The sequence below is a fragment of the Thalassophryne amazonica genome, chromosome 1, assembly GCF_902500255.1.
Source record: "Thalassophryne amazonica chromosome 1, fThaAma1.1, whole genome shotgun sequence".
In the NCBI taxonomy this organism is placed as follows: Eukaryota; Metazoa; Chordata; class Actinopteri; order Batrachoidiformes; family Batrachoididae; genus Thalassophryne; species Thalassophryne amazonica.
This window is the reverse complement of record NC_047103.1, coordinates 7,307,539-7,323,236: the sequence shown is the minus strand read 5'-3', so window position 1 is coordinate 7,323,236 and position 15,698 is coordinate 7,307,539. Positions and strand designations below refer to the sequence as shown.

The 15,698-nt window shown below is 40.4% G+C and overlaps 1 protein-coding gene across 1 annotated transcript; it reads right to left on the bottom strand.

Moving 5' to 3' along the window:
- Positions 1 to 638: 638 nt before the first annotated feature.
- On the bottom strand, positions 639 to 11,728 carry si:dkey-12l12.1. Its single transcript, XM_034194412.1, has 6 exons — positions 11,364 to 11,728; positions 8,953 to 9,015; positions 7,142 to 7,252; positions 3,596 to 3,715; positions 3,278 to 3,358; positions 639 to 3,170 (listed from the first exon to the last, which is right to left on the bottom strand). The coding sequence occupies exons 1-6, from the start codon at positions 11,484 to 11,486 to the stop codon at positions 3,117 to 3,119; spliced, it is 552 nt and encodes a 183-aa protein (XP_034050303.1). The 5' UTR covers positions 11,487 to 11,728; the 3' UTR covers positions 639 to 3,116.
- Positions 11,729 to 15,698: the final 3,970 nt, after the last annotated feature.

Sequence of the window (15,698 nt, the reverse complement as noted above, 5' to 3'; positions counted from 1 at the left end):
GTATGCAACTGTACCCTTCCATTTTCTACAGCTGAACCAAAAACTGTCACATGAAGAAAAATAATAGAAGTGACTGTGGTGGTGACTTCCTGTGGATCTACACAAGCGCTGAAAGCTGCATGTGACCAAGCGTCAAAACGCCTCAAGATGTTGAGTTTGTGGCAAATCTCACATCGTGGGTGGAGAGCCAGATGTGGATCAGTGCTCCATGACCTCATTAAATGCTGACATCAGGGTCCTGCACAAACACTCAAGTCCAGACCAGAAATTCAAGTTTCCACTTCAGACTTCCAGAGGATGTTTTAAATAGACGTTTGACTCCTCAAACACAGCGTTGAGACAGTGTTTTGACTTTTTCCTCTCTCGCACAGGATTTACTTTTGGCTGGTGGAGCACAAACATACAAAGATGAATGTGCTTCTCTTTCAGAAGACGATCCTGCTGAGTTCTGTCTGTCCCCTCTTCACCAACCAGGAACTGAACTTGGAGTCACCGCCGTCTGTAAATGGGATCAATTTAAGAAACGGTTGTCTGCATGTTTTCTTTTCTTTTTTGAACCTTTTACACGCGAACCCAAACATTTTTGTGCTCAGTATTTATTTTTTTAAAGAAGAAAAAGCTCAAAGCAATTTACACCATCAGGTTCCAGTAAAACTTTATTGAAATTTAACACATAAACACAAGAAATATGTCTGCAAAAATATACCCTTTGGAATCTGTGATAAAATACAACAAAACTACAGTATTAATGAGATCTTCCATGTGTTCTCATAACATGCAGGAATATATTAGAAACTCATAGAAAAAGTCCAAACTGTGGCTGATAAATGTGACAGTTTACAGTAAAAACACAAAACAACTCAAAGAGGAAAAAAATGACATAAAGAAAATTGTAACACAGATAGAAGTGAATATTATCATTAATTGAATGGTTATTAGTTTGAATCCCAGCTACTCCTGGTCTGTCTATTGAAGGTTTCTTGTCCACTCAACCCCAAATTACGTCAAGTGGATCAAAAAGTGCAAAGAGATGTGATGGAAAAAAGATACAAAAGTTACTGTATATAAACATCACGTTAGCAATTATAATTTTACAACATGAATGGTGATGTCAGGAATGTGTTTTTTCCAGCTTTTCCAGATTGCCACTGCTAAAACCCTGCTGGTATTGATGATCCATCACTGTGAAGAAGTTATGAAGTTATGTTAAATCAATCTAAGGTGTTTAAGATTTTAGTGGAATTAAAACTGGAAACATGGATCTCATAAATGCAAGGCGGTATAACCGAGAATCCTCCGCCAGTAACTTGTACCGTGACATGCAACAGCTTTAGTGGTGGTTTGATCACTTTGGGAGATAAATTGACATATTTGTATTTTGTATTCTGATACTGTATTTGGAAATGAACACAAAAGCCATGTTACTGACGTAATGACGTGACCACATTAGGATTTGGGTAAACAAGAGTACTGCTTTCAAAATTTAAAGATAGAAGGTTTATTATTTATGTAGACCAAACACTGATGATAAGGGAGATGAAAAAGAGCCATCTGACACCCAGAGGGGGAAAAAATGTACAAACTGCAAGACTCAATACTCTGTACAGTAAAGTGGGCGGTCCTTAGAGGGTCTTTGTGAAACTCGATCATGCTCAGATTTGAAATCCATTGATGTCCAGTTCAAATTTGGTGAAAATCAGATACAATTGGATTAAGTTGTCTTGGACACAAGAAAGTGCAACTAATGGACACGTATAGAGGAACAGATGGCGTGTACGTCTATGTCCCACGTCTGGCATCACAGCTGGTGAGCGGATATTTTAGTCTTATTTATACTGGATCCATGTTGAGGCATTGGTTTTATGTCTGTGTTTAACCTCCCACTCTGATCACCATTTAGCTGAAACTCTCTTGTCGGTTCTTTGCCACAGATTGTGAAATGTGTCCATCCAACTCGCTCAGCACTTTTAAAAGTGTAAACTTACATACACAGATCGACAGTCCTTTTAGTCCGGTTCCTTAATGTAATAAAATTAAGCCCCTTTGGCTGCTCCTTTGTTCTTTTTTCCTCCTCCACTCGGGGTTGCCACAGCAGATCTGAGGTGGCTCTGCATGTTGAATGGTGATTACATAGAGAAATGTGGAAAGACTAAGGTTTGAACCAGGAACCTTCCACGGTAAACTACATTTTTAGAAAGCTTGTGAAATGAGGAATCCAAAAAACAATGTTTGCATTTTTTTTCAAAAGGTTGTTAAGGCAGACATCTTGGGTTTTGAAAAATGGAAACCTTTGAAAGCTAACTTTCACTTTCTGGACTTCTGGTTAACCTATGATCATGATTGAAGTGACGAAGCAAGAATTTTGGAGGGCAAACATCCAGAGATACTAATGACACATTACTGAAGCTGATGAATAGTAACAGAGTGTGCTGCCATTCTGGAGTTTTATTGACTTATGGGATACTGGAACCTCATCCATGTGGGTGTCTTTTCCTTATTAGGAAAATCAGATCCTGATATTTGTAACTGTCTATTACAAACAAACAAACAAACATGTATTCAATCCTTGGAATGTATAATAAAGGTTATGAACCCTTAAACCAAGAATGGTGCTGTTATCTCTAACCATGCCCCCAAAGTTGACCCACAAATACCCAGAACTCAAGAAAGTGAAAAGTTAGTTTCTGAAGGTCACCAATGCTGGAAATCCAAGATGGCGGCCATAACATAAAAAAGGAAACTTTTGTTGTTTATTTGTTGGATTTCTAATTTCATAAACATTCTAAAAATGTATAATCACAAAATTTTTGTTTTGACAAAATTACACAAGGAATCTGACTATTTGTGATAACTGACCCACCCATCCCAATATGCCAGTTAAAAACAGATTTTATTTTTGTGTTTTTATTTTGATAAAGTCCCACAAATAACCAGTGGGACAGAGGAAAGGTTGGAGAAAATGCTTCAGCTTCCATGTTCTAGTTGTGTCGTTTGGAAATTATCAGTAAATTAATATGTAAATACTGGGCGTGGTGAGGGGGTTCCAAACCAGCCCTGTGTGTGTGTGTTTAATAGAATAAATCCAATCATTCAGTCTCGTGCTCCGTCTGAACACTTCATTTTGTAGGACTGCTCTTCTCTGTGGTCTGGCCTTCGGTCTGAGGGTCTCCCTGCAGAAGAACACATTTAAACGTGAGTCACGTGACATCGTTGCCACGTGGTAAATATTCTCACTGTGTGTGTGTGTGTGCGTGTGCGTGTGCATGTGATGACTCACCAGGACGGAGAAGGCGCCGCTGCGATTCGTCTTCCCCCGTTGAGGCTGTTCGATCTTCACCTGTCTCCTTCCTCTGGTCAGCTTGACCAACCAGAACAGACGGAACAACATTAGTGGAGTTCAGATTCTTTGAGGCTGCAGGAAGAGTTTTAATTTTTATCTGCTGTCCTACATTTGAGAAACCATTCAGCAACATGTCCCCTGTAATGCGCCAAAGCGGGCTGTAAAACCAGTCATTGAGGCCGTATAACGCCACTTATGGCTGCGGCCTCTTCGCCCCAGCTGTTTCTTTGCATGATGGTTGCCATGGAGACTCACCTGTAAGGGGGTGGATGGCTTGTTGTTGCTAAGGAGGGAGAAGGAGCCGACGCGGGATTTACGTTTGCTCTTCTTCTTACTGCCTGTTGGAACCAGGTGTCGCCTGGCCCTGTTGTCCGTCTGATGAACCAAGGAGAGACAGGAGTAAAGACCTGGTTTGGTCCAGTTTGGACCCAATAAGTCAAATGGACCAGAGAATAATAAGTCTGGTTTCTGTGCCACACTTTGAGTTTTCAGTCTGCACGGACTAAAACCGTATGGGATCTCAGGGAGTTGCCACATCCAAATACCGTTCCCCACCCACAATCGCTTCTTGTTCTAAATTAAAAGTTGTGGTCTTGGAACTGGTTCTATTTTGGGGAACCAAGAGCCCATGTGGGAAACGAACCCTTTTCTTCCACCAGTTTGGAGTGGAACTGTTGTGTCACTAATGGACACATGGCACAAACGTCACAGTTTTTCACATTTGTTAGCGCTAGAATAGAACACAAGGTCATCAGGGTCCCACTTCAGACTCCCGCTGACTTTGTGTTTGAGAGAGAGAATACAATCAAAAATAGAAGACAAATAATTTGACGATTTGGCCGAAACTTGGTGAAATGTTCAAGGGTCAACCAAGGACAAAGTGATTTAAATTTGAAAAAAAAACAACAACAAAAAACTGGTTGATAATCAAGGCCACAGTCCAAGGTCAATGTTTAAGGATGGCCATTTTGAGGATTTGATTGATGATATGTGTCTTCTATGAAACACTCGTAATATGAAATTGTATATCACCTTTGTATTGGTCAAATGACCTTTGACATCACGTGACCATGAAAGATCAAGGTCATGGAAGGGTTTTGCGTTGGTTTAATGGTTTAATTTGGACAAAATTGATCAAATGTCAAATGAAACATTGAACCAGATATTGTGGGTGATGCACTCTGAGTGCCCATTTTCTGGTACTAGACTGAAACAGTATTTCTAGGGTTCAGTCCTAGAGAAGTGTTCCAGAATTTATTCAGTTTGGGTTCGCTAGTGTGGTACAGAGTTGCTTCTTCTACCCAAGAGATCATCTCCTGAATACCGTTAGTCAGGAGGATTATGCATAGACTACCAGACTTACTTTCATGGAACTGGGTGGACCATGAGATGAGGAAGAACCAATTAAAAATTAAGGGTCACCAAGACTCCCCCACCACCACCACCACCACCATTCATTAAAAACCATGCATAAATATTGTGATAATATCTATGACTGTGTTGAACTTGCTGCAGATTTGGATATATGCTCATGTCCAGTGGAAGAAAATATGTTTTTATAAGTCTGTTGGCCACTAGATGACAACAATCTGTCCACCAGTAGATTTGAACCCCGTTATGGGCAACGAACCTTCCCTTATGGTGTCATGTTGTTTCTTAATTTCGACAACAAAATCATTTATAGGCATAATCTTAAGAAACTTTAACATGCTCACCACAAGAACCAGCATAAAAAATTCCAATTAATAGAATAAGCAGACAATTATTTACCGTTAGCGTGGTACCACAATCCTTTGCACTCCTGTGATGTTGCTGTGCTGCTACTTTTATTGTGATAAAATTTTTCTAATTAAAAATTAATTCACTCATCATCAATCGCTTAGTCCAATTAAGGCTCGTGGGAAGTTGGAGCCTACCCCAGTAGTCATAGAGCGTGAGGCGGGGTACACCCTGGACAGGACGCCGGTCTGTCGCAGGGCCACATACACACTCACACCCGCACACACAATTATAAAGTTTCCAATCCACCTAACCTGCATGTCTTTGGATGTGGGAGGAAGCCGGAGCACCCGGAGAGAACCCACGCAAACATGGGGAGAACATGCAAATTCCACGTCGAAAGGTGGGAGTTGAGCTTGCTGTGAGGCAACAGTGCTAACCACTAATCCACTGTGCTCCCCTCTAAAAGAAAATTGACCCACAAAAATCATATGAGCTAATTTTTAATACAAAATTGTAGGAGGGAAGTTGTTTTCTTCATGCCTTGTATTAGCAGGTGGAGAATAGTTTTTTTTAAAGGTAAAGATCTTAAGATGGTAAAGCTGTTCTTTTGTATGTTCTGACGCCAATGAGCCTGCACACATGTTTCGGACTCATCATAATTACTAATTATGTACTGATTAATATGAAGTATGCAATAAAGTATGTAAGACAACAGCAGCAGTACTTTCAGTTTCCATCTCATAGCGCTCGGTGTGTGTCGGGGTCAGTGCTGTTCGTATATTTACACACATTCCACAAGTTGATAAATTCCATACTGTACGTAGAAACGTTTGTACGTACGGTTAAAGCATAAATCTGTACATATGGATGATTGATAAAGGAGGCGGTGGGAGGGGCGGCGGGCACCCCAATAAGGCTGCAGACATCCAGTGTGTGTTTTTCAGAGTATTCGCTGTTTTGTAGTTGTGCATCTTGCACCGTCTCGCCGTCTGTGACTCACACGAAAGATTGGCTTCAGCAGAGTTCCGGTGTCGCATACTGAATGGTTCTCCCCTATTTTGGAGCGTTAGCAGCTCATCTGAGAAAGAGTCTCTTCAAAGCGATCAAATGGATTAATGTGATTATTAACCATCAGATGACAAAGTAAAAGCTCTTAAATCATTCTAAAGTCAGTTTTAAGCAGAAACGAGGTGAAACTGTGTGATGCTTTGAAATAACCAAAGGCGCAGTGAATGCATCAGCTAGCAGCTTGCGTAGCCGTGGCGCTCTGATCACTTCCTCCATCTTTTATGATGAAATAATGCTGAATTTATGTGGAAATGATTGTTGTAGAAAAGCTTCAGATATCCATCGCTGAGACAGATGATGATTGGAGGCAGTTTGAAGCAGAAACGAGGTGATAATCGGTGAACCGCGGCTGATGACGCATGTGCAGTGAAGGCAGGGCAGACCGATTTTTAGGGGGGACTGCTCGGCCCGTGAAACTGGTTTAGGGTACAATGTAAACACACCTTGTGAAGTGTGGACAACAAAACAACATCGGAGCACAGCTGAAGTTCATCACAGGTGCTACACCTCCTCTAGATAACCCTCTGAACTTGGGAGAACATCATCATCATAATCACTCGTGAACTCACTGAATCAGCGCCATCCACATCCTTGCTAGCCATTGTTTACATGGATTTGAAACACTGGAACTCTTCTGGTGCCGCGGTGCATTCTGGGAAGTGCAGGGGGATTATGGGAAACAAAGTACCGACTAGGAACATCATCATGACATCACTTAAACGAGGTCAGGACTAAAGATTGCTGGATTAGCATTTAAATGCTATGTCATTTTTAAATACATTTTTAACAACTTTGACCTTTGACTCGTCTCCTTCAAAATAAATCCTCGGCTTCCGACACGCTGCACAGATTTCACGTTGAATCTGCCGGGATGATGATTGGTGGCATTTCCTGTCACATTTGAACTGAGCTGTGAAGTAACGTCGCAAAGTGTGTGTGCCCATTTGAAAGTCCCAGCGTTGGTCCATTTGAAGGTTCAGAACCTGAAGAGACCTCAGCGGAATGTTTTACCTGGATCAGCGTGTTGGGGGAACCTTTGGCCGTGACGGTTCCAGGTAGGCTGGAATGTCTCATGTGGGTGGGGCCTCTGTGTTCCAGCTGTCTTTTCCGTCTGAGGAAAACCTACAAGGTGAGACAGTTACAGAGAAACAAAGATCCTGATCTGGACTCATTCTGGAACAAGCTGAGTTGTCATTATTATTATTATTATTGTTGCTGCTGTGCTTTTGCCATTTCCCGCCTTTCTCATTGATCTACACATAAATAAGATTTTTGTTTCTTTAAATTATTGATCCAGTTATTTTCCTGATAAACAGACTGTCACAGACAGAGAGAGAAATGAGGTTTGCGGTAATTAGGATGTTGTGGTAAATTGGTTATTGTCCTGCAGGGCCCGCTTCCCCGCCAATAAAGTTATGTAACTGAGAAAATGAAAAGATTGCTGCCTGTATTGGATAATAACTCCTCCTGTGTTCTGTTTTCATTCTGCTGAAAACAAAGACGAGAGCATCGGCTACGAAACATTTGCAATCATCGGGACGGCGTTTGGAGTGGTTGGCGTAATTGCTGTTGACCTACATTTGGACGCGTGTGCCAGTTTCCAGCGCTGCAGGATGCACTTTGTGGAATGTTGTGAAATTAGCTGTGAAGCAACGGCAGAATTTGTGGTTGTAGAATAATAACAAACATGTTATTGTATGTTCAATTCAGGCAGCTTGCACAGAATATTTTAGGATTCAGACAGATAATGTGACTTTGTCACTCCCCATAGCAGACGCTAAAAACAGTCATATTGTGCAAAGTCTGTTTTTTGTTTGTTTTTGTTTTTTTGTTGTTTTTTTTTTAGGTACAAATTTAAATGTCTATATTTAATCCAAATGCTGATCTGCATAATTACAGGTTGTGGATACTGTTGTTAAAGCCACATGGAGCAGCTTTGTACCAATTAAGTCATAAAAATATAATCAATACTTCCAGTTTACATCCTCTTTGTTCTATTATTACCTCCGCTAACAAAGTTGGAGGACAGTATATTTTGGCCCCACAATTTTTCATATATCATGATGAATTTTTTTTTTTTTTTACTGAAGATTCATATCCTGATAGGCAAGAACTGATTCAATTTTCAAGGTCACAGAGCAAAGAGCAAAGTCAGGAAAAATCTTGAAAATTGGAAAAATCCCTATCTTTAACATGGAATGAATTTTCAGAAATTCATATCTCTGTAAAAAAAAGAATTCCTTTCATATTTGACAGCGTTATGTAGGATGGTGTCCTTTATCAACTGGCAAAGTTTGATCTGGATCTGATCCAGATTACAGATTTTGTGGCCATTTAAATTTAACATTGAAAATCCTATTTAATGTGTATTTTACATTATATCTTAAACAAACGTGCCACAATCACTCTCATATTTCTGTTATGGATTTACCTACACCACCAAAATTGGATGCCTGTTTGTCTGTCTTATATTTAAACTAAAAGCAATGATATATTGTGCATAGCAGAGATAACCTCAAAAAGAATTCAGAAACCAGAAAAGTTGAAAAACAAGAAACCTGACAACACCTCAACAAATGTTTGATTCAAGTGCATAAACTAAATACATCCTCCTGGCATTTGATCACATCTAATTTAGCAGGACTTTGACCTTGAAAATGTTTTCCAAGGTAAAAATTTTGTGGAATTGTCAAATAGTGTTGGTTTGCACTCTACAAGTGCGGCGCTGTAATTTTTGTTGTATTTATTGCTGATACTTTCATCTTGCAGATCAAGTGGAAGAGTCACAGTTTGTGTTCATGATATTATGTAGCACAACTTACCTGTTCCTGTTCGCTGGCACCAACAGTTAAGGATAGCGCCCTCTGCTGTTTTTCATCATTATGCTGGGGAGAGAAAGGGAAGAGGGTCAAACCTGCTGCCTTTAGTGTCTTTTTGCAGTTTATTTTGCTGCCATCATTGTCCTGCTGCCATAGCATTAAAAATCATTAAGTTATTTAGTTTAATAAGTTCACTGAGTATCAGATTCACAGATGGCCTCATTTTCAAGGACATTATTGCTTTGCAGTTTGCAGCCACACAGGAATGTGGTGGGATTTTGTCTTTGTTTTTGAAACATTTATTATTGCTGTTTTTGTAATTTTATTATATTCAAATATTTACTGACCTATCAGTTTTGTCGTTAGGAAGGATTTTTAGTCCTTCAGGAAAGTCAAAGTGACTAAATCTAGCAACAACGTCACCAAATTAGCGACACTGTTTGTTACGTCGCAGCTAAAGAAACGCAGCAAAAGTCAAACAAGCTGCTGCTGTTTTATGAGTCGATTTGCCTTCTTAAATGACTTAATGAATGAAATAAACTACAATATGGAACAAGTGACTTACAGCAACAGACACAAACAAGTTAAGTAAAAGAAAAGCAGCCCGTGAAAAGACACTTCGCTCCCGCCACATCTGAAACTTAGCATTTGCACGCTGTAATTATACCGCAATTAGCTTTAGCAGAAAAACGCATATGTGGCGCAGAACGGCTGAGATAGAAAAGAATCCCCAAATAAAACCCATGCAGCTGCTGGACGCGTTGTCCGTGTGGGGGTGATGACTTTGGACAGAACATGAACGCTGTCCACACAAAAATGTCAACCACAAGTTTAAAGTCTAACAGCTGGCAGCCACATGAAAAACAAGGGGCGGCTGGAGGAGTTTGTTCCACACAGGGAGTATTTGTGGTGCGATGGCACCACGGCTGCAAAAACCATTACAATGAGACTTTGTCTTTGCACCCCCCCCCCCCAAAAAAGGGGGTCTGTAGGTGTTCTTCCTCCACCATTCTGAGCCACACTCGACCACGATGAGCGTCACGGCGCAGGAGGAATCAGACTGAGCTGATGTTCCACCAGCGTCACTAAGTAAACTCACCAAACCTTCAAAACAAAATTATTTAGATTCCTGAGGTAACCCTGAGTTATTTAAATATGTATCACAACCCAGGAAATATCTTAGAGGAGGAGGTCATTTTACAGAAATAATTTTCTGCTCTGCATCTGGTTGTTTTTTAAAATTAAAATCAAATGATATGTGATTCATATCCTCCCGGTGGGCTCCACAAACCACCACTAAAGGTCACCAAACGTCTCCGTCTTCATTCGGAATGTCCGTGTTGAAATTTGAACCGTGTGAAACTTTAACCTCTAAATAAGGTTACAAGCCGTTTGCACTCGGCAGCAGTTAGATGTTAACTTTGTTTATGTAGGTAAAACTTTCAGAATTCCAAGCATCATTTCAAATATGAGGGTTTTCAAATCCACTGAGGGTTTAGTGAGATGTAGCTCTGGATGGACAGATGGACAAATCCACTGAGTCAGTATTTTAGTTTATTTTGGCTGGTTAGTCCTTTGCACATTTTGATTATTAATGCCGTGTCTGGTTTAACCAACCAGGCGCAGTTTAGATCAGTTTTCCATTCATTTTTATGTATTTATTTATTTATTTATTTTATTCTGTCAATTCCAAACAATATATCACTGCTTTTGATTTTTGGAAGTCCCAATGCTTATTAAATCTTAATTAAATTGTGGCTGTTCTGAGGTATTGAGTTCTTAAGAACCAATATAGAAGCACGTAAATCAAGAGCCATTAAAACATCAAAAGAGGTGGACATAGTTTTAACGCTGGTCTGCAGCCAAAATGCTTCCGAAATAAATAGTCAAATTTTACTTGAAAAGCCGCTGAGAATAAAAGTGATGTTTGGAATTGTTGATTGGCTCGAGTTTTTAACGATATGTGTTACAATTGGTAAATATAAAACCTTTTTGCAGATTTTTAAAGTGTTACAAAAAGAGAACAGATGAAATAAAATATTATTATGTAAACAATCAGAAAAAACATGAAATGTCCTGTTTATGATTTGTCACAAAAACTCTAAACACAATAAAATCATGTAGTTGTAAAATGTAAAAAAAAAAAAGTTAAATATCTTGGCAACAGTAGACAATCTGCCATTATTACTGTCACATGTGACTTCAGCACATTTTAGTTCTGATGCAGACGACGTCTAAAAATTTGTGGACCTGTTGATTTTTCAATTTAAAATCAAGTTTCTCATACATGAGGTGAAGTCTCCTCCTCTAACTTTTATTTGACAGGTTTGTAGTTCGATTCCACCAAACAAAATTCAACCATCTATTGATTATGACAGGTGGTAATTATCTTTATGCTGAGGTTTTCCTCTTACCTGTCCATCTGCGGTCTGAAGGCCGGCGTGGACTTCCCCCTGTGCCATTCCCGAGCAGTCGACGGCGTACAACAGCAGGCTTGCCTGCAGCCAGAACACGCACAGCCAGTGAGAAAGCCCCATGATCCAGACAGGAACTGTAGTGTTCCTCTCCGCCGCCGGCTCCCTGCTTTATAGTCTCGGCTCGGCTAATGGGGACCAGATGCAGTGGAACGATGGGCCATGCCAGCTTCACGCAGACAAACAGCCCACCACAAGCCTGCGCTCCACGCCAGCTAGCGGCCTGCGGTCCTGCAGAAACATGTCAGACATCTTGAGGGGCCTCCCTAAAACCACCTCCCCCCTACTCCAGGACCCGTTGCACCACAACCCCAACCCAAGGAGGAGCATGAAAACCATTTTCCACTTATGCCTGCACGATGACTCGTGCCAAAGTGTGTGTTTCTGGAAATGAGAGAAAACAGAGCGAAGACAGACAGAGAGAAGTTGTGCTGTCAAACCTCGGTGGATAAGAAATTAAAAATTGGTGGTTTATTTGCTGAGATTCCTCACAGAACGTAAAGCATTATGCAGCTAATTTGACTCTTGGCTCTGAGTAGATGAAGTTTTAGCTTTGTGCTTTCAGATGTTTGCATACAGAGGCTGTTTGTGCCGTTCCACCCGCGATCTAAATATGAAAGAACGTCTGTGAGAATTACAGTAATTACTCCTCAGTGGACTACACAGCAGCTATCAACACTGTCAAGCCAGTTTTCATCCTGGAGACAGGCTTTGTGTTGACGCTGAAACTCCAGGTTAAACTGACAGATATACAAGACATTAAAAAAAAATCATGGTTATAACTGCAAAGAAACTGCTTATTATTTTCACCAATGATGTTATGCAGGTCAGTCTGTGGAAACTCTGCAATATCGACACCTATGTATGTTCTAGACTCTAGAACATCCAGTTCTGGAAAATCCAGAAATCATATCTGGAATGTCCAGTCTAGAACATACATTTAAATCCCCTGTTGCTACGTCTAGAATCTAGACGTAGCAACAGGGGATTTAAATGAAGATGTCAGAGTGTCAGAAGGCGGAGCCAAAGACCAAACCTCAGTCGGTCATCTGTGTTATTACAGAATTTACTTTGTTCCATCAACATTTCTAATCCTGTCTCGCCAGCTGTGCCTGGACTCATAAAGTCCATTAACTGCAGGGTCAGTGGTTTGGTCCTGGACTACTCCCGGTCTGAGAGGATAAGCAGGATGCGAATTGAATTGCTCTCGGTGCAGTCGACTGAAAAACAGTTAGCTTCAGGAAGGGCGTTGGACTGGAAGACTTGAGCCAAAACCATAAACCAAACCCAAATAACATGGGGAAAGATGAAGAGACAAAGACAACTGCCAAAAGCCAGAGCAGTCTGGGCACAAAGGTAAGATGAGGACTAAATCCAACAAGGTGAGTAAAGCGTAAAAATCATGAAAGAAAACAGACAAAGAAAAAAGACAAAAGGTTGGCAGATGAGTTAGAGGAGACATTGAGGAGATAGAAGATGAAAAATAAAATCCAGGATTCAAGGACCCTCTTGAATGGGGCTTGGAGAGACTTAACTGAGGGTCTTGTAAATGGCCCTACATGTCATGCTCTCAAAACTCAGTAACTTGATCTGAGGGGCTTAGAGCAGGTGTATCTATGGACTAGGACTTGGGCCACCACCAGTATACAGACCAAGGCTGTACTTCATGCTACCTGTGTACAGAACACTTCATCTGCATGGTCCCAGTCCACCTCAGTGTAAATGGTAATCCTTGGCTGGGGAAGTAACCTATGATGGGTTGGGATCCCATCCAGGCGGAGTCGTAGACTCTCATCCGCTTCACATGAGCACCGTCCCGATGGCACCCTGTGTCAGATTCATGACTTCTTCTGACAGACTTGAATATTTTTATCAAAGTCAGGGTCTGTCTTTTTATGCATGGTCTTAAAGGATGTTCACTAGACAATCCAGTCCCACATCTCTACCGCACTCGGCCCTTCTTACTTCAAGTTTTAGGTACTTGATCCAAACACCTGCCTCCTGTCTCTTCACTTATACTTCCATTTTTACCAATCATTTACTAACATATTTATCTTCTGTTGTCATCCCCATCAACTCATCTCAACCTAGATTTTGGACTTTGTTCTTCTGCAATTCCTTCATGTCTCGGCATCATTGCAGGTCATACGACCACCGTCTACTAAAGCTGACCTTTAGCTTGTGCCTTAGTTCCTCAGTCATGCAGAACCCTCTTCCAGGTATTCAGTCTGTTCCACAATGCACTGGTTCACTCTGCTCTAGATTCTCCATCTTCAGCATCATAAATATGTAAAATGATTGACACTTTTAACTCTCCCTGAAGGCCTGTCTTCTTTCTATTAATCTTCTTTCTAGTCCATCTTGCATCCTCCCTTCTTCCTTCCTGCACAACACGACAACGTCATCTGCATAAAGCATGCACCAGCATACATGATTTCAACCATTTCTGAAGAGTACCCCCCCCCCCCCCTTCCTTTTGGGAAATTAAAATATCCAAAAAGTTCTCCTCATGAATTCTTTAACATTGAGACCTATGGACATTTGACATACTTTTGTTTCACTTTCGGGCATGCCTCCACTCATATGTATCTGACTGAACTGAAAATCTGTAAGTTTACTAGATTTAAGATTTTGTTTGTTCCTGAATGTAAAACAGAGTCAGGGTTCAGTAGGGGCCGTGCATTTTTACTGAGTGCTGTTTGCTGCAGTGTTGCTATATTGCACGTTATGGAATGATGTTAAATTTATATTGCTGTGACTGCATATGAATTTCTTCCTGTGTTGGGCAACATGTTGTCCAAAGTGAAAATTACCCTCAAGATAATACGTAATAATAAACACCTTAAGAATTTTCCATGGGGGGTCAAAAATAAATTCAATGAAAAAAATGCATATGGGCAATTCTATGGTAACGGAATTACAATCTCAGCACATTTTTAATGGGGAGCTAAAATATGGCCAGATTTTCCTGTCATCGTAATTCCGTTACCACAGAATCACCCATATATGACCAGAAGAAAATAACAAATGAAAAAGTGGAAAGAAAATATGACACTATGCTTGTTTTCAAGACACAGAGCACCAACTAGTGGGGATGAGCAGGAGTAACACAATTATGTTAAGTTTAAAAGAAAAGATCAAATGATGCATTATTTGCAGATAATAGACAAAAATGAATGACAGATTAAAACATGTGCTTTTTGTTTTCCCCACTGGCTGCATGAACATTCAGATTTCCCTTTTAGCCAGCAAAAACCATGTAGAAATGAAAACAAACTATTTTGTAATTAAAAATGATATTACTTGTGTCAGACATGAGAAAAACCATGCTGCTGTTCCAAAACAAGAACAGCAGCATTCTGCCCCCCCTTTCATTTGTCATCATCTTCTGATCACATACGCAGTTTTTCATTGCCATCTGATGGAGTTTTGTTTTTCTGTGGAAAGTCCAAAATCAAGTAACATTCACTCTCCTCCCCGGTCTGCAGTAGACCTGTAATATGCATATGTCACGGACATGAATGAGTGAAGCGTGTCAGCATCTCACCATGTCCTTTAGGTCCTTCAGACTTTATTTTGACTAAATGTTTCAGGGGAGCATTAGCATGGCAAAAACCTTTCAGCTTCGGGGGGGCTCCGCCTTTTTAAACATTTTTCTTTATTTGCCTGTCACTTGCCTGGAAAAGCTCATCGCCATCTAACCATGTCCTTTAGGGCCTTCAGACTTTTTTCAGTAGTATTGTTCTTGGGAGCATGAGCATGACTAAAACCTTTCAGCTTCTAGGGGGCGGAGCACCCTAGCTTTTTAAGCATTTTCCTTATTTTGCCTTTCACCTTCTGGAGGGGCTCTGCCCCCCATTCTCCCCACTTTTTTTTTTAAGTATTTTTCTTTTTTTGCTTTTCAGCTAACCCCCTGCCACTTAAAGCATTTTTTAAATGTAGATGTAAATTAATATTCAAAGTTTTCAGCTAGTTGACAGTAGGGCTGTACAATATGGCCAAATTATCATATCTCAATATTATCATATAAATTGTTATGTAAATGTCACTTATATATACATACTGTCCATATACTTGAGCCGCTAGGTGGGTAGGGAGAGTTCCCATGGGATAAAAAAGCTTTTCAACCTACCATCCCTGGTTCTCAAGACCAGGCACCTAAGTGGCTCTACTCTCTTTTTTTAAGATATTTAGGTGTACCTTAGTAAACACTAGTAGAGTTCCACTTTAGATTTGGAATGTGTAATAGAAGATATACCTTACTGAATTTTCATA

Excerpts from the sequence above, each read along its gene's own strand:
- si:dkey-12l12.1 (XM_034194412.1), bottom strand. The coding sequence starts at position 11,486 with ATGGGGCTTTCTCACTGGCTGTGCGTGTTCTGGCTGCAGGCAAGCCTG. Across the intron at positions 9,016-11,363 it reads TTCAGACCGCAGATGGACAG|CATAATGATGAAAAACAGCA; the intron begins GTAAGAGGAAAA and ends TTCTCTCCCCAG. Across the intron at positions 3,716-7,141 it reads CCCCCAACACGCTGATCCAG|ACGGACAACAGGGCCAGGCG; the intron begins GTAAAACATTCC and ends TTGGTTCATCAG.